The following is a 22,481-nucleotide window of genomic DNA, read 5'->3' on the forward strand; positions in this document are numbered from 1 at the left end:
TCTTGACAGGTACTCAATAAACATTTACAGAAGGACAGAAGGGACTGAGGGGAGACTAGATAAAAATAATATTTGATGAAAGAATAATACATCTAGCAAAGCTGAATTTAGTCACCTTGTTCTAAAATGTTCACCTAACAACTAAATGATTTAGTTATTACCCCCTCATACATAGTCTATGAGGGGAACCAAACCATAAAACATGGAAAGTACTACAAGGATAGAGTAATATTTAGTTACATATTACCTGAGACCCTGAAGTAGTGAAATAATTTATTTAAAATATGCCCAACTTAAACTGACACAGAAGTAAAATATGACTCCTAATTCAAAAAAATAAATTACAAACTATTAATCTTTTAAACTAGTATGAGAAAACTACATGAAACAAACTTTTTTCAGAAATCTGATGTCGTATTTCATATTACACAGAAATATCGCTATGTAAAAAATGAATACCTCTGAAACTGTGGTAAAGTCTTAGAGCTGAAATAAGTACATGAGAAAATCTCCAGGAAAAGAAAAATGGGGCTTTTTATAAGGGATTGTTTTATTAAGACAGATGGCATGCTATTAGTATAAATAAGATTTAAAGATTATTCAGAACTTCTCAATTTTAACTCTCTTTTTATTTGGGATATCTAAATTAACTGTTTTTTTTTAATAACAGGTAGGCTTGCAGCTCTGTCAAAACTTTTCCCTGAACTTTCTGTATTTTGAGAATCCGCACAAAATGATGAATCCTTACCATTCAAATATCTACAAAACAAAACAAAACACCTAGAAAGTTTCCAGAGAAAATTTCTCTGGGGTGAGACTGTATTAAAAGCAATAATCTAAACCATTTCACAATATATATATACACATATCAAATCACCAAGTTGTGTAACTTACACAATGTTAATTATATCTCAAGAAAGCTGGGAAAAAATATTATTTAAGCAAAAAAAATACGTATTCCTATAGAGTAACAAAAGGGGCAAGGAGAGATCAGGGATTTATGACCAATAAATGCCTGGTATAAATGCTATCTAAAAATTGCACACTTCAGTATTAATTTCCAAACTTAGCATAAATAATTTAAAATGAATCAAGTTACCAATGTTCAATCAGTATTTCTGCATCTTTTAATCCAGTCATATATTATATGACTTTTTAAAATGTATATTTTTAATAAACTACTTGCCAAATAAGAGAAAACCTTCACATAGTTGTATTATGTGTTAAAACAACAATTTCTGTTTCTATAAAAGGAAAAAACAAACTCAAACTGATTATTATTTAAAAACTCTAAAAATATTTACTTTACTTTAGCAGGCAAATGTGTGCATGGATAGAATAATATGAAACATTGAAACGCCTGATACGTTATCTAACGTCTCTAACTTTTCATTTAGTAAAAGGTAAGTCTGAGGGAAGCCATTATGCCAATATAGTAAACTAAAATGTTCTCAATATTAAAAAAAATTTTTTCACCAGGGTGTTTTTAAAACAGATAAACTACATAAGTATATTTGAAACAAATCTTCTGCCCAATAAACTGAGATAAATATTTGTTCAAAATCAGAATAAATTAAAGATGTTATCTTAAGGAAAACATATACATATATATATCCCTAATTCAGGTATAAGGAAGAAAGCAAAACTGAAAAAAAAAGTCTTCATTAATCAATTCCATATACTAATTACTGAGGTGACATCTTTCATTTTTCATGAAGACAACTAAAATATAACTACCCAAAGCAGAGAAGTTAGTATTCCATAAACTTCAAAGTATTACAAAAACAATAAGCTCTGCTAGGTGTTTTTTTTTGCAAGCGCATAAAATTCATTCTTTCTAAATTTCAACTAGCTTCTTTCTAATAAGAGATATTGTAAGTCAAATTTTACTGAAGAGTTTTAAACCTATTTTTTTTTAAATGGCCCATCACGAAATATTTAAAATAACAAAATAGAATATGGTTCCATGTGTTTTTTTCCATTATTTCCAAAATAAATTAATTTCATTTCTTAAAACGAATTGATCTTCAGCACAACCAGCTAACTTACAGTGTTAGTTGGATCTTCTTGTAAAATTCGATCATATAGCTGTATAGCATCATCATATCTATTTAAAAAGAAAAACAAATATCAAGAATCACTACCTTAAAATTTAGTGACAAATAGTAAATACAGAAAAAGATTAAACTGGCAGGACTTTATATGCATTTACAATTGCTACTAAGCCTCTTCTGATCTTCACATGATGGCAAGTTTGCTACAATGTCATTTTCCAAGCAAAAAAAAAGAAAAAAACACGTATAAAGTATTTATAGAAAAACTTACTTCAAAAACATACTGATTCAATTTGGCCTAAATACAAAGGTAAAAACCAGCAGCTCAAAGAGACACCTTTGTGGTCCTAGTTATACACAGAATTACAGCTAATAAACCATGAAAAAGAGTTTAATTTTAACAAATATATTCACAAGGAAATGATCTAAGTATTAATTCTCCTTTAATAAATATTTATGACAGCTTTTCTTAGTTGAGCTGGTGAAGTTCAATTCATTAAGTACCTATTAAGTATGCACACATAATACACTTTGCTGAGTTACAGTCTCATATGGGAAATAGTTAACAAGTTTATCAAATGAAAAAATAATCAAATATGGCAGGATATAACTAAGAAGCCAAAATTAACATTATATGATAGTGAATCAAAGGGAGGGATACATCAGAAATCACATAAAGAACTTTACCTAACAATATACTCCTATATATGGTGATCTTATTTGGGATACAAGGAAATAGTTGAGTGATTCTGAAATTCCCTCCTAACCATATCCACAACCCCCAACTCCCTTCCAATCAATTTCTCCACTTCCGGATATAGATCTTTAGAGAAAGCAAAAAACGATGTTTAAACACTTTTACAGCAGTATTTATAAAACTAGGGACAGCAGATATACTCTTGTGATCTATTCTTAAGTTCCCTATGATAATTTTTTAATTTTAAGTTTTTCTCTTATAAGGTTATTCAACACATGAATATTCTATATCATCATGGTGACACATCTTTTAATCAAACACCGGCCCACAATTTTAGTGACCAAGCCTGTATCTGTGGTTGTGGTCATGCCAGTAGGTAAGAATATTTAACTACTGTAGCAGACTACTGAGAAAAATAAAAGCAGACTTAATTTGTAAGTATGTCCATACCATGCAAAGGCCAAATAACATCACTGCACACTAAGTTAATCAGAGTTAGCAATAGCTCAAAAAAAGAAAATTAGTTTGGACATCAAATACATGATTATGTAATAGGTGTGCTAGCCTCATAAGAACCTGCAACTGTATGGAGAAAGAGAAAATAATATCATTAAATAATTATAAAATAAAGTATATAAACAAGGGCAAAATTAATGCCATAGAGCACGGGTTCTCACAAGACATAGTACATGAGAATCGCTTGGGGATCTTTTCCCAATTATATAACTTCTAGGAAATATATTGGAAATGACAGAGGAAACTATTCATTCACTTCATTAATAGAATAATAATTTGAATTTTAGTACTTTCTAGTTTTTTTGGTATTTTATTAGAAACCATACATTGTTTTCACAGTTATATGAAAATATACATGTAAGGCACTAATACTGGTTTTATATTTGAACATATTTAAGTTATATTATAATAAAAAGTAATTTATGTAAAAACTGGGTGTGATGATTAATTTCATGTGTCAACCACAGGGTGCCGAGATCAAATATTATTTCTGGGTATGTCTCAGGGTGTTTCACATGAGATTAGCATTTGAATCCATGGACTCAGTAAAACAGATTACCTTCCCCAATATGGGTGGACACCATCCAATCCCTCAAGGGCCTGAATAGAACAAAGGCAGAAGGAAGAATTTACCTCTTTTTACTGCCTCACACTGCTGGAGCTGGGACATCTCATCTCACTTTCTCTTGCCTTCAGACTTCAAACTGAGATTTACACCATTGGCTCCCCTGGTCCTCAGGCCTTCAGACCTGGTCTCAGACTGAATTACAGCACCAGCTTTCCTGGGTCTCCAGGTCACAGAGAGCAGATCCTGGGACTTCTTAGCCTCCATAATTGCCTCATAATAAATCTCTATTATATATATATGTATATGTATACACACACACACACACACACACATATACACACATAAATATACATACATCCCACTGGTTCTGTTTCTCTAGAGAGTCCTGACTAATACATTGAAGGTCCATAAAAATTTACCTTTAGTCAGCAACGTTCTCAAATCTACCTGTCTATTCTCCTGCATTACACCCCTAACAGACTGATCTCAGTAGTGAGGACTAGGCAACTACATATTTTTTAAATGCCACAGATAATTCTAATTCACACAATCATGTATGAGAATCAATGGTTAAAGGTCCTATGTAACAAAAACATATAACAGCCACTCTTTCAGAAAAAAACAGTAAAACCTTACTAGGTAAAATGATGATATGAGTTTCAGTTAAAGAATAAAAGCTTAAAGAAATTAAAGTTCACTAGGTTTCTTAGAAACCTGAGTTAATACTTAAAAATAAATTATTGCTACCATATCAATTTTTTGTATGGCTGGAAAGAGGGTAGAGGAATGATAACTATTAAAATGTGTCAAAAAGATAATTTGAAAAATCATTCATCTTGGACTCTGGGATGTGCTTTGCTATTCACTTATTTTAAGAACGGGCTAGGAACTCATACTACTTGAAGTAAAACAAAAAGTGGTATTAGAGTGGAATACTGATTCAGGAGCAATCCTTTGCAGATTTCTTCCATTCTGTCCTCTGATTAAAAATTATTTTCTGCTAACCTATAATAATACTATTTTATTTATTTTTATTTATCCATGCCCTTTGCTAACTAACAGAGAAGATCCAAAGATATTAACATATACATATACATAAACACATAAGCCAAAAGCCAAGAAATAAAAGGGTTAAGAAAAACTATATCAATAGATCCTATGTGAAAAAAGCTACTACAATTGAGGTACAAGTTAGCCCTGTCTCACCTAAAACACCAGGTTAAAAAGGTAAGAAACAACAAGCTGACTCTAAAATGAATATAAAAATTTAAGAGACTCAGACAAAATAATCTTGAAAAAAAAAAAAAACAAAGTTGAAGGACTCACACTTCCCAATTTTAGAACTTACTACAAAGCTACAATATCGATACTGGGATCGATACAGTGTGGTATATAATAAACAAATATATCGATGGAACAGAACTGAAAGCCCAGAAATAAAACATCGCATTTACATTCAGCTGATTTAATTGCCCAAGACAATTAAATGGGGAAAGCAGTCTTTTCAACAAATGGTGCTGGAACAACAGGATATCCACAAAAGAAAGAATAAAGTTGGACACCTTCTTCATACTATAAAAAATATTTACTCAAAAAGTGTCAACGACCTAAATGCAAAAACTGGAACTATGAAACTATTAGAAGAAAAGAGGTGTAACCTTTGTGACCCTGAATTAGGCAATGGTTTCTAGAAATAACACCAGAATGACAAGCAACAAAAGAAAAAATGAACTGAACTTCATAAAAAAATCAAAATCCTTTGTAATCAAAGACACCATTAAGCAAGTGAAAGACAACCCACATAATGTAAGAAAATTTTTGCAAATCATATATATGATAAAAAACTTGTATCTACACTATATATAAAGAACTCTTACAACTAAATAATAAAAAGACGTAAATAAATAAAGTAACCCAATTTAAAAACAGACAATGTGAACAAACATTTCTCCAAAGAACATATATAAATGGCCAATTATTGCATGAAAAGATACTCAAGATTTCTGGTTCCTGGTCTGGCACATAAAGACCTTGGAAGTCATCACTCCCATCCTCGCAAGAGAAAAAGCTGACCCAACAACTCTTCTTAGATCCATCAGACAATTAAAGTTACAGGGCAAACCACTGCATCCAAAATTGAGAGACAGGTGAATACAATCACAGCTTACTGGTGCAAAGGACTCCATCAAAAACTGTTACAACTAATAAATTCAGTAAAGTTGCATATACAAAATTAATATACAAAAATCTGTTGTGTTTCAATACACTAATAAGAATCTATCAGAAAGAGAAATTAAGAAAACAATCCCATTTATAACTGCATCAAAAAGAATAAAATACCTAGAAATAAATTTAATCAAAGAGCTGAAAGCCCTATATACTACAAACTGTAAGTTACTAATGAAAGAAACTGAAGACACAAATAAATAAGATGATTATCTCATGCTCAAGGACTGGAAAAATTAACACTGGTCAAATGTCCATAGTACCCAAAGCAATCTACAGATTCAGTGCAATTCTTAAAATTCCAATGCCATTTCCCACAGAAATAGAATAATCCTAAAATCTGTATGGAATCACAGAAGATCTTGAGTAGCCAAAGCAACCTTGAGCAAGAAAAACAAAGCTGGAGGGATCAGGTGCCCTGATTTCAGACTATATTACAAATCTATAGTAATCAAAACAGTATGGTACTGGCATAAAAACAGACACATAGATCAATGGGACAGAACAGAGAGCCCAGACATAAACCCACACATATATGGCCAATTAATTTATGACAAAGGAGCTAAGAATACACCATGGGGGAGAAACAGTCTCTTCAATAAACAGTGTTGGGAAAACTAGACAGCCTGAATGAAACTGGACCTCTATCTTTACACCATACAGAAAAACAACTCAAGTGGATTAAAGACCTAAACATAAGACCTGAGACCATAAAACCCCTAGAAGAAAACGTAGGTGGTAAGCTCCTTGACATCAATCTTGGTGATGATTTTTTGGATTCAACACAAAAAGCAAAGTCAACCAAAGCAAAAATAAACAAGTGGGACTACATCAAACTAAAAAGCTTCTGCACAGCAAAGAAAAACATCAATAGAATGGAAAGGCAACTTATGGAATTAGAGAAAATATTTGCAAATCATACCTGATAAGGGGCTAATAACCAAAATATTATAATAATAAGAACTTATATAATTCAATAGCAAAAAAAAAACAATCCAAGTAAAAAGGGTCAGACCAACTGAATATATATTTTTCTAAAGAAGACACACAAATAGCCAACAAGTCCATGAAAAGGTGCTCAACATCACTAATCATCAGGGAAATGAAAATTAAAACCACAATGTGTATCACCTCATAATTATTAGAATGGCTATTATCAAAAAGACGAAACATACGAAGTGTTGGAAGGATGTGGAGAAAAGGGAACCCTTGTGCACTGTCGATGGGAATGTAAATTGGCACAGTCACTATGGAAAACAGTATAAAAGTTCCTCAAAAAGTTAAACACAGAACTACCATTTGATCTAGTCAATTCTACTTCTGGGTATTTATCCAAAGGAAATAAAATCACTAACTTGAAAAGATATTTGAACCCCCATGTTCATTGCAGCATTATTTATAATAGCCAAGACATGGAAACAACCTAAGTGTCCATCGACAGATAAATGGCTAAAACAGTTTGGTGTAAGTAGAGTTGACCCTTGAACAACGTGGGGGTCAGGAGCACCAAACCTATGGCACAGTGGAAAATCCATACATAGGGGACTTCCCTAGTGGTCCAGTGGTTAAGAATCCGCCTTCCAATGCAGGGGACGCAGGTTCAATTCCTAGTTGGGGAACTAAGATCTCACATGCTACAGGGCAACTAAGCCCATGCACCACAACTACTGAGCCCACATGCTCTAGAGCCCGCACGCCATAACTAGAGAGCCCACGCACCACAACTACTGAGCCCACATGCTCTAGAGCCCGCACGCCATAACTAGAGAGCCCACGCACCACAACTACTGAGCCCACATGCTCTAGAGCCCGCATGCCACAACTAGAGAGCCCACGCACCACAACTACTGAGCCCGTGCACCGCAACTAGAGAAGCCTGCGTGCTGCAACTAAAGAAGCCCAAATGCTGCAACTAGAGAAGCCCATGTGCCACAATGAAGAGTTTGCATGCCATGACGAAGACCCAGCACAGCCAAAAATAAAAATTAAAATTAAATAAAGGAAAATCCATATATAACTTAAAACCGGCCCTTCCATATCCAAGGTTCTACATCCACAGATTCAACCAACTACAGACTGTGTAGCACTGTAGTATTTACTATTGAAAAAAACCCACGTACTAAGTGGACCCACACAATTCAAACCCATGTTACTCAAGGGTCAACTATATATACAATGTAATTTTACTGACCCATAAAAAAGGAAAGAAATTCTGCCATTTATGACAACCTGGATGGACCTTTAAGGGCATTATGCTAAGTGTAATAAGTCAGACAGAGAAAGATAAATACTGTATGATCTCACTTACATGTGGAATCAAAGAGAACCTGAGCTCACAGACAAAAAGAACAGATTAGTGGTTGCCAGACGAGGGGATGGGGAGTGGGAGAAGTGGGTGAAGGTGGTCAAAAGGTACAAACATCCAGTTATAAGATAAATTAAGTCCTGGGGATATAATACAGCATGGTTTACTATAGTTAACAATACTGTGTTGTACATTTGAAAGTTGCTAACAGAGTAAATCTTAAACGTTCTTATCATAAGAAATTTATAACTATGATGATGGATGTTAACTAAACTTATTGTGGTAATCATTTCACAATGTACACATTTAACAAATCATTGTTATACACCTGAAACTAATACAATGTTATATATCAATTATATCTCAATTAAAAAAAAAATAATAGCTTCTATACCTTGAGTGCCTGAGAGGGCACTACACATACATCATTATTAATTCCCAAAACAACCCTGACAAGTTGGTAATATTCTTGTTTTACAGAGGAGTAAGACTGAAAATCTTAAATAATTTGCCAGGTCAATAGCTAATAAATCCTTAGAAACAGGATAGGAAGCCTGTTCTTACTCCAAAGCATGATCCCAATTCCACTAGGCCAAAGATGGTAAATGGATTACACTCTTATGTCAAATCCTATTTAAGGAGAGTAACTTGGCAGGATTTAGGCTGAGAAGCACTCTGACACTATTCTAAAGCTCAGCAGCAAAAGATCTTGTACAATTAATGATGTTGCCATGGGTATAGAAGGACCTAAATGTAAGACCCCATGTTTGCCATTTTAAAACAGGATCACACTATTTACAAGATTCAGTTACCTCTCCATGGCTTCAAATCTCATGCCAGTTAGTCGCTTGACTCTGTGACTGCCAGGGAACTGTCTTCTCAACTCTTGAAGACAAAACTAAAAGAAAATATTGGTAAAAAAGACTTGAAGAGTAGTAATTACACTACATATACTAAATGGGTTACAAGGAACAGCTTACATAGTCTTCAATGTTTCTTCTTAAATAATTTCATTACTGAGATCTAATGACATAAGTGAAATTAATCAGTAATGAATAATGGGGTGAAAGAAGAACTCTGAACTTACAGTGAGGACAACAATCAGTTCTCAGAAACTGATCAAGCTCTTAACTAAGAAAATGAGCAGATTATGAGGTCCACTAATAACTCTTCGAATACTACTACCATATCACTTAAAAACTGCTTCCATAATGTGTCAGGCACCACTTAAATAACTACAACTGCTTCCTGGCCTTTTCTTCCTAAGTATTGCACAAGCATTGTCTTGATAAAAATTAAGTTTTTTGGTAGTAACCTCAAGTCCCTAGCAAATACTGTTAACACTTTGTTTAATTTTGCCCTGTTGAAGTCATATTCTAATCAATCACCTTGTCAGTACATATGTCCTGATTTGGGGTCATAAAATACAGGCACCATATCAATGGAGTACCAATCTCCTTTTGGCAGATATCCATAATTCACCCATCAACTCAACTACACAAACAATCAAATATTTACTGAGCACCTACTATGTTCTCAGCAACCTATAAGGGATTATAAGAGTCTTGGAAGTGCTAGAAATATTAAGCATGATAAAAATGGTCCACTCTAGTGCCCCAAAGCATAAGTGATTAAAAATGCCTTTAACTAATGAAGAAACTATTAACCAATAATAAAATAAATTTTAATATGATCTGGAAATATAGCTTCAAAGTCTGCAGCTATAAATTCTGTAATAAGAAAAATATTCAAGTTAGTCAAAACTGAAGATGATGTTCATTTATTTCTCTGACATCACGTAAAACTCACAGTACTTGTTCAATCAAGATAACTGTGCTGAACTTCTGAACCATTAAAAAAAAAATACTGTGTTACAAAAGAAGTTATTATCTATTCACTTAATCTCCTACTTTACCAAATGGCATTTTGCTATACAAAAAAAAAATTTCAAAATTTCCCTCAAGATATAAGCTGCCACCTCTGTTGGTATTCAAAAGACTATGTCTCATAGGTTCTAAATGTAATACAACGGTTTCGTGGAATATTTTTTATCACTGGTAGCTCCACTGGAATTATGTGTATAGTCAACATAACATAATTACCTTGAAAAGGACAAAGCTAATTAGACATGCATATGTTCTCCGGGTATTTCTACTTTCTGGTTTTTTTGTATTTCTTTTGGGCTTAAATGAGGAAGCAGCATGAAGGAGCACTTAAAAGCTTAGGATTACAGAACAAAAGAACAGAAACCACTGCTTCCTGATTTATATAATGAATATAGTGATAGTATCAAACACAAATCAAATTAAGAAATAATTATAAAGATTAAATAAACCATGATATAAAGCATTTAGCATAGCACCTAGCACATGAGTGTTTAAAAATATAGCTATCATTCTTTTATTTTAAAATTAAAATTTAAAATTACTTCCATAATGTGTCAGGCCCCACTTAAATACCTAGTATTAATATTTTAAGTCATGTTCTGTACATGTAAGATTTTCTACTAATTTAACATATACATTTAAAACGTTGTAAAACAGTACTTAACATCATATATTACATAAGTCATTTAACAACCCCAAAAATAAATGTTTTAAACTATACGCTTCTTATTTTTAACTCTATAATATGGCATAATTCACCTATTAAGTGGATAACCTTCACCAACTAATTTAACCTCTTCAGTAAAACTGGGATACTAAACATCTACTTCTCAGGATTGTTAAAAAGATATAAAAACATACTGTGTCCCAAAGTACCTAGTTAGTCCCAGGTACTCAAGAGTAGCACTGAAAACCAGCTACAGAAAGCATTCAATACAGCCATATACTAACTGCTTACACATAATTTATGAAGCAAATTAAATATAAAATAAAATATAACAAGTTTAAATACCTACCAATGACAGGTCATCCCGACCATAGTCGAGGGCCGCAATCATCACCTGTTCATATATGATCCAAACTAGGTACACAGAGGAAAAAACCGAATATAAAAATCTCACAACAGAAATTAGATAATGAATTCTTCCTGTTTCTGATATTTTAAAGAACATTACTCATAACTGAAAATTGATTTATTGTATTACATCTAGAATTAAGGAAAGAAAGCATCCTTATGTTTCCAGCAAAGCAAACTATTTTAATATAAGGTAAAAAAAACTCTAATTATTTAATACTTTTACTGTTTCAAAAGATCATTATGAAATACATTTTGACCTGACCAGGACTACAGCCTTGTGAGCTTTAAAACAAAAATGCCTATTTGATAGCTTCACTACTACCAACAATTATAAGTCCTTCTCAAAACAAAGTTGTCATTAAGACTTCCTAAGAAGTTTTTTAGAAAGTAACAAATCATAGAGAGATTGATATGAACAGCAGAAAAAACATAATAATAATATTTTTTTAAAAAAACTAAGAACTGTAAATGAAACATGTGCTGAGCACGAACACAATAAATTTAAAAACTTACTATCATCTCCTAGCTTAGATGCATATTCATTAATTAATTCCTCTCCAACTTCCACAATTTGCTCACTATTTCGTGAGTTTTCTTCTCTCCATTTTCTCATTTTATCTCGCATTTCTGAAAAAAAAATGCTTGCGATTACATATATATATATTTGATTAATGTCAAACAGTTGACAAGATGAAATCAACTTTTTAAGAAAACACACACACTAATGTAAAAGTCTATGGTATCTCAAATTTCATAAAGCAGAAAATCAATTTAGCAAGAGCAACAGATCCTTTAGAACAGCGCTCCCCAACCTCTTTGGCATCAGGGACCGGTTTCGTGGAAGACAACTTTTCCACGGACGGGGGAGGAGGATGTTTCAGGCAGTAATGCGAGCAATGGTTCAGGCGGTAATGTGAGTGACGGGGAGCAGCAGATGAAGCTTTACTCACTCACCCACCATTCACCTCCTGCTGTGCGGCCTGGTTCCTAACTGGCCGAGGACAGGGGGTTGGGGACCCCTGCTTTAGAAGACTGAAAATGCATTACAACTGATATTACAACTATCTTTAAAAGTAGTGTATGGCATGGGTCTGCTACAAAGATGCTCTATCCCTTTAAGCAATTATGGATCATAGCTTTTTTAGGTTACAATGTTCAGAATTTGGTAAAAGCTAAGGATTCTCTTCTCAGAAAAACAAATAAAATTATACATTGAAATCAAAAATTCAAGGTGCTCCTGAAGTTTACCCATTGACTCAAGAATATAAAATTTTCATAATCAGGGTATCATATTAGGTTATCAGCACTGAAGAAACATTCACCACAAAACTCTCTTAATAACAACATTACTACAACAGTCCATATAACATATAAAGATACACAATTACACAGGGAAGTGAACAGGAAAAAAAATTAGGACAAAGGAAATGTTTTTATTACATATAAAGAAAAAAATGAATAATGTAAAATAAGGTCAAAGGCACTAGCAAACAACAAAAGTTGAGAGAACAACTTGGCATATTAATACAATAGGGAACTCTGGAGTTTCAAAGAACAGCATTTTGACAATAGCAGAAATAATACCTGGGGTGGGGGAATACCTAACCCAGAAAAAAAGATCCCTTTTTTATATGGCTAAGGTAGAATTAACTGTCCAGTTCACCAATTACATACATGCTTTCTTACTCTTACCTATTGAAAATCTTACATATTCATCTGAAGTACTATCTTCTTTCTTCTATTGACATACATGTTGTACAGATTTAAATAGTTGAATTAAGTTGTTGTTGAACACATGAGTTAAATAAACAATATGCTATGCTTCTATAGAATAAATCTAAGAGAAGCATATGGGATTTTCACTACCTTTATATGCATTATCTGAGTCCCTACAGCTCGAAGTCTACAAACGAAAACAAAAATCATCATAAGATGAAAATAGATCCTAAGTGAATTTACAAAAACGGTCTTAGAAAATTATTACAAATTAACATAGTTAATTCCTCCTACTGAAACCTAGAAATCACCTTGACTCTCACTCTGCACAGGAAGTAACTTGAACTGAATCTTAAAGGTTGAAGAGGAATTGAGCAGGCAAACAAAAAAGTAGGTTATTCATACCCAACAGGTTAAGGGCTCAGTCTCACAAGACTGCCCCTACTTCAGAAACCAACACAAGTCAGGGATACCCATACTTCTGAGCAACTCGTTACAAAATCAGGGGCTCTTTTCTACAACTCCCTCATCCAGTTTGATACTTGCTAGAGTGGCTGAAAGAACTCAGGAAAGTGCTTCACTTACTATTACTGGTTTTTTATAAAGGATACAACTCAGGAAACAACCAAATGGAAGAGATACACAGAGCAAAGAGTTGGGGGTGGGAGGGGGTTTTCAGGGACATAGGAGTACCCTCTCTGAGTAAGTCACCATCCCAGCATCTTGATGTATCCACCAACCTAGAAGTTCTACAATCCCTGAAGTTTAGGGGCTTTTATGAAGGTTTCAGTCTGTAGGCATGATTGATTAGATCCTTAGACACTGGTTATTAAGTCAATCTCCAGATCCTCTCCCCTCCCAGCAGGTTGAGGGGTAGGGTTGAAAGTTCCAACCCTTCACTCAAGTCTTGGTCTTACCAGTAACCAGCCCCCATCCTGAAGCTATCCAGCCACCAGTTATTCAGTGGCATATAAAAAGACATGTATCACTATAAATCTTAGAAGATGTTGTATGTGGAACCCAGGACTAAGACCTAATATTATAACAGAAGATGTTCCTATCAACCCTATCACTAAGGAAATTACAAGGGTTTAGGAGCTCTGTGCCAGAAACTGGGGATGAAGACCAAATATACATTATACCTCATTACATCACAATATAACATATATCCACAAGATAACATGCATATGACATATATCCACAAGGTCCACAACTTGGGTTCTCAGAACTCATTCAAACCACATCCCCTATACCATAGTTACACTGTCTGAAGTTGACATTCTCTGTCAACCTGAAAGACTATTTTAAAATCGGAAGAAGAGTCTCAGAAATATAAATTTATTTAGTGTTTTACAGATCTGTTCCACAAAACTACACGCCTTGCCTGTATCCTGACACCCAAATTAAGAAATGCTAGCCCAGGTGAATTAATAAAATATGCTGTTTGAATTTAAGAATTATCTTTTAATCTATTAGATTATTTCTTAACTTGCTTTAGAATGCCCTTTAAGAAACTGTAGAATTCCTTCCCATAAACTAGAGACTAAAAGACAAAAACTGGTCCCATCTCCTTTTTTGTCAAATTTCTCATTTACCAACAGTACTCAATTTTCCATCAGTCTCCTCCTACTTATTCATAATCAAAGTATATTACTGGAAAATCTCTGACTTTTAAAACATCCCCTTTCACCCACTGTCATGTCCCCCATGACTTCTATTGAGTCATTCAAAAATATATTAATACATACTTTCTATAACATGCTAGAAACGTAATGAAAAAGAATCATCCAGTGTGCCTAAGAAATTGACAAGTTAACAGAAAAACCGTAAACAACAGCAAAATAATGTGATAAAAGGTAAGATAGTGGTTATGTTCAGAGCACTAAGAAAGCAAGGTGAGGGAAAGATTAATTCCACCTGGCAGGGAGAATGGGTTAAAGAAGACATCTGTGATACGTGAATTAAGCCCTAAGGATCAAAGGGAGTTCGTTAGATGAATTCTACAACAAAGAGCATAAACCATGGTAGAGGAATAAAAGTATCTCATTTGGTAAGGCAAGGGTCTCCAACCTCCAGGCCATGGACCAATAGCGGTCCATGGTCTGTCAGGAACCGGGCCGCATAGCAGGAGCTGAGCGGCGGGCAAGCAAACAAAGCTTCATCTGTATTTACAGCCACTCCACATCGTTCGCATCACTGCCTGAGCTCCACCTCCTGTCAGCATTACGATGAGTTTTATAATTATTTCACTACATATTACAATGTAATAACAATAGAAATAAAGTGCACAACAAATGTAATGTGCTTGAATCATCCCAAAACCATCCACCCCCACCCCAGTCTGTGGAAAAATTTTCTTCCATGAAACCAGTCCCTGGTGCCAAAAAGGTTGGGGACCACTGTGCTAAGGGACTGGGAAAGTGCCCAACCCACCTATTGGGGGAGAGAGAGAAGGTAGGCAAAGCAGTTCCTTCAGCCATTGCAAAATGGAGCTCAGGTTAATTCTTTGTTTATGTAACCCAAAGCAGGGGTGAGGAACATGTTTCTCTGTCAAAGACTACTCCCAGAGACCCTTTAAAAAAAAAAAAACCTGAAGGATCACTCATCAGAAGAGGGAAAATTAGGAGAGCAGAGTATAATGGGAAGAACAAATCTGATTCCATATGGGATCTTTTTCTTTTACTTTAACCTTTGTATCCTATTGCTTTTGCTACAAGTTAAGAGTGTTGCCTAATGGCCTGAAATATACAGGACAGCCCGTTCTCAAAACTCCAACCTTTAAAGGTATAACACTTTTCCACTTATATAGAGATAAAAAGTTGCAAACAGAGCATAAAGTTTGTCTTGTTGGAGGTTTTCAGGAACATCATGACCTGACCCACATGAACAGATGCAAGAACAAAGGATTTTGACACCAAGAAGTTTGCAACAACCAACCATACCCCCTCCCCTCTTTTAGTTATAAAAGAAGCCTGAATTCTAACTGGGGTAAGATGGTTCTTTGGGACACTAGTCCACCATCTTCTCAGTTGTCTGGCTTTCTGAATAAAGTCACTATTCCTTGCCCCAACAACTCATCTCTCGATTTATTAGCCTGTTGTGCGTTGAGCAGAATGATCTTGGACTTGGTAACAAAAGCACTTTTTCTAAAGATTAACTAGGAAAAACAATGAGCCCTTTCACGCAAATATTTCCCTATTTACCCAAGTTCTAAATTTTAAAAGAAAACCAAATTGAGTATAACATGTACTTCAAGATATTTTTCAAGCAAGGTATAAAAGTATTATCTATGCACTGTTATGACTCCCTCAAAGATATATTTAAAGCGTTACATACACTTCAATTTTGCCTCACAATTCTTTTCACTATCCAAAGGTTTTTCCTGTGTTTCAAAACTCCCATAAGCTTTAAATTTTTATCTTCTTTCTTCAGATTATCTCTTCTGCTATCTAAAGGCACTAATGTGTAGTGGTTAAAAGTGAAGATGCAAAACTCAAACTGCTGGAGTTCAAATGCCAGTTCTGCCACTTTCTAACTGTGTGATATTGGAGAGTTAACACTTTTCACTTTAATGTTCTCATCTAAAAAGTGGAGATGAAAAATAATAATACCTGTATCATATAGTTGTTGTGGTAAGCACTGTGAGTTAATTTATGTGTTTAGAACAGCGTATGGTACAAAATGTGCTCAAAAAAATTTAAGCTATTAATGTTCTACTCTCTGTTTCCTTCCCTGTTCTCATACCCACTTTTAATTCTCTTTTGTTTCTGAACCAAAAGGCTTTGAAACTTCTCTGCAAGCCAACAGTACATCCTCTAAAACCAAATGCTATTTATCTTTTCCTAATCCTTCCATCTCTGGCTTTGTTCTTCATATTTCATTTAAAGCAGGAGATTGAAAGCAGGGGTCAATAAACTAAAGTCCCAGGGCCAAATTTTGCAGCCACCTGTTTTATAGATAAAGTTTTATCAGCACACAGGCACCCTCCCCACCCAAAAAAACCCAAAACAAACAAACAAAAACCCACAGGTGCCCTTATTCATTTCGGTACTGTCTGACTGTTTCTGTGCTACAATGGTAGAGCTGACTAGTTGAGACAGACCATATGTCACACAAAGCTGAAAATATTTACTACCTGGCCCTTTACAGAAAATAATGCCAATTCCAGAATTAGAGCATTAAGTTGCATAAAGACATAGAATCTACAGTCAGAGGACTCTGGTTTAAATCCCAATGCTGCTACTTAGCATAGTGATCTTGGACGTGTTATGTAACATTTCTAACCTCAGCTATAAAATAGAGACGATCACAAGCCTATCTGCAATGAACGTTACATAAAGCAAAACCTAGACCCCTCAAATATTTGTCTTAGCCAGTACAATGCTGGGGGTTGGGGTGGGGGGTAATCTGTTTTTAATCTGATTCTGATTACCTTTAGATAAGGCATACACTCACCAGTTCTTCATAGGCACCACTATCATCTTTCACGCAATTTCACATATTATCCTCATCTTCTTGGCGTCTGAGTTTAGAACTCCTAATATCAGATAATTTATGTAAAGCACTTCATAAAATATAAAGTGCTACAAAAATTTTAATTAGAATTTACTGAGAGCTATTTTTTGACTCTCACCACTATGCTGGTCATTGGAAGCACTGAGAAGATTTGTGTGTGTAAAGAATGTAAACAAGTAATTAAAATATGAGGGGTGTTTGTAAATTAACTATACTTCAATGAAAAAAATATGATGGGTGACATTAATAAGGTTCATTAAAAACTCTCTTAACTATCCTCCAGTTAGAATCAACTCAAAGAATTTCTTTCTGCAAAAAATACTAATGATGCCCCCCTAGCATTTGAGAAGCCCTTGGCCAACAGGCCTCATCAGTTAGCTCTTGGTTAATTGTTTCCATTATTTGTTACATTTTAAAAAGTCAGTTGTGTTTGCATGCAAACCAGTTCATGGCAGTTAAACTTAATGTAATTATATACTATAATTAAATATTACAAAAGCCAAAGAAAACTTGAGTGCAAAAGATAGACTTTTTCTATAAAACAAAGCTGGATGCTTTAAAAAGAGTCCACAAAGGTAAAAGAGCTTTCAAAAACTGCTGTTATATTAAGGTGACTCAATTAAAAATAAAAGGAAAATAATTAAAATCTGCAGGACTTGTGCACTGAAGCTGCTATACAAGGGTCTTTATGTTCTTGTTCCATGTTACAGAAAGCAAAGTTGAAAATGGTTTATTAAAGATGACAGGGAATTTCAATCAGGGGATCCCTATCAAAGAAAAAGCCCTGCCCTATATCAAAAGTCCATTTAAAATTTTAAGTTTAACAAAAGGAGTCACTGATCTTTTTTCTTTTTTTTTTTTTAAATAGGAAAGTGGCTCCCAAGTATCTACAAAATAAAGTCCAAACTACTTAGGCTAGTATTCAAGGCACCAACCTACCTCTCCAGCTCTTACCTTGCAAAAATGACCTTCACTAAATATTTACATATCCATAAATATGAACCTTTAGTGCAGAAGTGAAATCTCAGGGTACATGCCATGAGACCTGGGACCCTGCCTGTCTTTTTCAGCACTGTATCCTCAAGAACTGGAACAGCGGCTGGCACAAAGTACTCAAATATATGTTTAACTAACATGTCATTTAGCATATAGGCTAATAATTAAAGCTAGGTGTGGATGATTACCCACAGAAGACATTCAACCTTTTTAGAGCTCTTCAAAGCTGATGGGACCTTTGAACCAACTTTCCCCCAGAAATATGTACATGTTTAAAAACACACTCAATTCTGCATATAATTTCAGGAAAGTCACAGACCACATAACACCTGTGCCTGCATCAGTTAGGAGTCTGTTGAACTCAGGATTAATCACCACTAATAACAGATTAAGAAGAGGGCTAAGGAAAGAACCACAGGGGACATCAAAAATTAAGGCGCAAATGGATGTAGAGAACACAGCAAAGTTCTGAAAAGTAAAAAGAGAGCCTTAATGCTATTAAGAAACCAACAAAAGAATTTTTCATAGAGGGAATGACCTGCAAAGACAAATGTAGTATAGATGTAGAAAACAGATACATTAGATCCAGCATTAGATCTCCCTAGAAATCTTACTGGACTCATAGAGCATGGAAACCAAATTGTGGTTGTTTAAAGGACTGAATAAAAAGAGAAGTAGAGACAGTGAGCATATACAACTAAAATCCCCTCAAACATTTTTAATAAATATTTTTTCAACAAATACTCATTTAATGCCTATTATAGGCCAGGCACTGTGTGAGGCATCCTATCCATCCATATTCTGCCCAAATACCCTATTCTCAACAAACTTGACTACACCCTCCTTCAACTCTTTCCCACCTCCAAACTCCTCTATATAATAAACATCAATAACTTTCAACTGGCTGATAAATAAACCATATACCTACTTTTTTATAGAGCCCAATAGAGACTAAGAGAGTGTTAAACTTAGTATATACATTTTATAAATATGTGATAAATTTTCCTATCACAAGAATCACACTACTCTTTGAACTAACCATTTCCAGTACTTTAATTCATGATGCTATTCAATGGAATTCTTAAAGGACACAGGTCAACTGACACTCCCGCCCCCGCAAAAATCTAAACAAAAAAACTACCCCGAGGGTCCTCCCATCTCCCTCTTGTTACCAAAACTCTCTGAAAGAAAAATCTACAATACTCTTTTCCTAAAAGTCTCCTAAAATAGAATTTTAATTCTACTCATTAATTACATTAATTAAAATGAGCAAACTATATTCTATTTGCTAAGTGAGTTGCCTAAGTCTAAGATACTAAAAAAATCACTCCAACACTAAGAAAATTACTTACAGTATTTTTTGTGAGGATTTTTAAATTTTTTAATCCTACTAACAATTCATTTAGTCAACAGATTACTGAGTTCCTCCAATATGTCATGCACTAGAACAAGATAGGCCTGGTCCCTCTTCATTCTAGGAGAGACAAAATTTTTAAACTTAACACAATTGGGTAAGTACTTCAATAGTATGAGGACACATAGTTAAAGCACCAGGGGTAAGTTTTGTTGCTTGTTTTTGTTGTCTTTTTTCTTTTAAATTTTGGTGGAGGGACGGAGAATGGGCGGGGGTAGGGTGGTCAAGGAAGGCTCTCTGAAGTATGTGGCCTCTGAGGGGAATTCCGAGAAATGATAAAAGTATAGTCGGTAGAGCAGAGTGTAAGAGTAGAACCAGGAGGGAAGAACACTCCTATCAGCAGGAATAGCTTGTATCCAGTCTTAAGACTAGAGGAGCATCGCACATTTAGGGAATTCAACAAAAGCCAGCGTGGCCAGCTCATAGAGCAAGGGGAAGAGTAGCTTAAGATAAAGCTGGAGACACAGGCAGGAGCCAGATCATCTTTTTATATGTATTTAATAGCTTAAAAGCACTTTAACATATGTTTTCCCTTTTGTTCCTCAACAATCTTGTGAAATAGTTATGATTGATTAATCTAAATCTAATTATGTCACTCATCTTTAGAATGTCCACAGGGTAAGGTCCAAGTTACTTAAATTACCTTGTCTGCTGGTAGTTACACACCTACTCATTCCCTACCATTCTACACAACACTATCATCTAAAAAACTTATATTGAACATACCTTCCAAATAGCACCTTCCAAAAACCATGGAATATTTGAAACATTTCTTAAAAGCATTAAAAATAACAGCCACGTATCTACTGAAGGAATATACCCTGACACAAGCCTTTTAAAACCATTTTACAAGTCTGTCTTTCTCCATTTGACTATGAACTCCCCGAAGGTAGGGACTGTGTTACTTAATTTGCTGTCTCCAAGATCTAGCACTAAGAACTTAATACTTTTAATATAATGGATTCCCCAGTACAGGTAGAAACACTACGGTTCACAGTGTGCTAGAAGCCACAAAAACAATAATAAATCACTGAATTCACTTCCAGTGTAAAAGAATTTTACCTTTTCCCATTATTGTTTTCAACTTTGTAATACTGGAAAGATTTACTCACCACTGAACAATCAATATAATTTTCAGTCCACGTGTTATCAGGCCATTGTTTAAATATCCGAACAAATAAGCTACTGAAGTCTACTGTGAAATGTTGGGAATATAAATTTCGATTACACAAATTTCATGCCTTAGAGAAACTCAAGGCTCTTCTCTTAAGCATGCATGCCTCCCACGAAAGTTTTTAAGAAAGGAAAATCTCTTACAGAATTCGTCCAAAGTTTGGCTGCTTCCAAATTTAAAGACAAACTCCACCTCAGATTAAACCAGAGGTACTTCCCCTTCAGAAAAGGAATTACCGGTAGGGAATAAGAAGGCAGTTGTGTGTGTAAATGTGTTTTGAGGGGGAGTGGGACAGGGAATAATTAACAAGGGGAGAAATCAGAAACCCAGTTTTGAAGAGAGAATGAAATGTAAACTGGCATGTAAAAGAATCAGATATGTTCACGGGTTTTCCACACACCTTTACTACACAGAACTGTAACCCTTACAGAGCACTTCAAAGGCCTGTACAGGCCGTGTATTTCTCGGCTGCAAAGACGCTTCTGCAGGCAACTATCCCGCCTCCTCCGCGCCGCCCAGCAGCCGCAGGAAACGTATGACAACCCTAGCCCCAGGTCCCGGCCGCCTTACAATGGAAGCTACCCTGGGCCGCTGGACTGGCGCGGAGGTAGGACGGTCGGTCAGCCTATTTGCGCAAGAGGTGGGGAACACCGCAGACCCCAGTCGGTGGCCGGGCCAAGGAAGGGGTCAGCCTCAACCTCCACCTCAGCCACCACCTCAGCTCTGCCGGTCCAATGCCGAAGAGAGACCGGAGAACCCAGCTCTCCGAGGGCAGCAGGTACTCCCGAACCGCTTCCCACGGCTTTTGGTCTTTCCGCGCCCGCCCCGGCAGCAGTTACCTTCCCAAGTGACATCGTAAAGCTCTGAGACCTTCGCCATCTTCTCAGAACCTGGAGGCAACCGGGCGAGAGGGCGGGGAGACGTGGTCCCACGACCCGAGACCAGGCGGTGGCGAATTACGACACCATTTCTCATTGGCCAAGAGCGCGGAGGGGGCGGGATCCGCCGCACACGTGCACGCGGCTCTGCCGAGGGGCAGTCGGGAAAGGGGGCGGGGAGAGCTGGGCGGCGCGCCGCGCTTAAGGTCTGTGAGGACGCGGGGGCGGAGCCGCTGGAGCCGGAGCCGCTGGAGCCGGTTTGGGGTGAGATGTCTATTTTACCGTGGATTCTTAACAAATTCTGGGTCTTTAATGTGTGCCACTCCCGGCTTTTCACTTTTTTCTACATAGGTGTATTCATTCTCTTCCCACCCCCTAATCGGTACCTTGTTCTCTTCATGACCTGCTGCAATGCAACGTTCTGCGCGAACCCGTTATCTGTCCCCAACTTTCCTCCT

At 35.7% G+C, this 22,481-nt stretch overlaps 1 protein-coding gene across 1 annotated transcript in view; it reads right to left on the reverse strand.

The window, feature by feature from the left end:
- The window catches only part of EMC2 (ER membrane protein complex subunit 2), a 51,403-nt gene extending 29,301 nt beyond the window's left edge, over window positions 1–22,102 (reverse strand). The window contains exons 1-5 of the mRNA XM_036830955.1: window positions 21,985–22,102; window positions 11,844–11,957; window positions 11,269–11,333; window positions 9,179–9,264; window positions 2,050–2,107 (exon numbers count right to left, since the gene is read on the reverse strand). Of these exons, the coding sequence (XP_036686850.1) occupies window positions 2,050–2,107; window positions 9,179–9,264; window positions 11,269–11,333; window positions 11,844–11,957; window positions 21,985–22,024 (363 nt within the window). The 5' untranslated portion in view covers window positions 22,025–22,102. The remainder of the gene's footprint in view (window positions 1–2,049; window positions 2,108–9,178; window positions 9,265–11,268; window positions 11,334–11,843; window positions 11,958–21,984) is intronic.
- Between the last annotated feature and the right edge of the window lie 379 nt (window positions 22,103–22,481).

The sequence above is a fragment of the Balaenoptera musculus genome, chromosome 17 (genome assembly GCF_009873245.2).
Source record: "Balaenoptera musculus isolate JJ_BM4_2016_0621 chromosome 17, mBalMus1.pri.v3, whole genome shotgun sequence".
Lineage (NCBI taxonomy): Eukaryota > Metazoa > Chordata > Mammalia > Artiodactyla > Balaenopteridae > Balaenoptera > Balaenoptera musculus.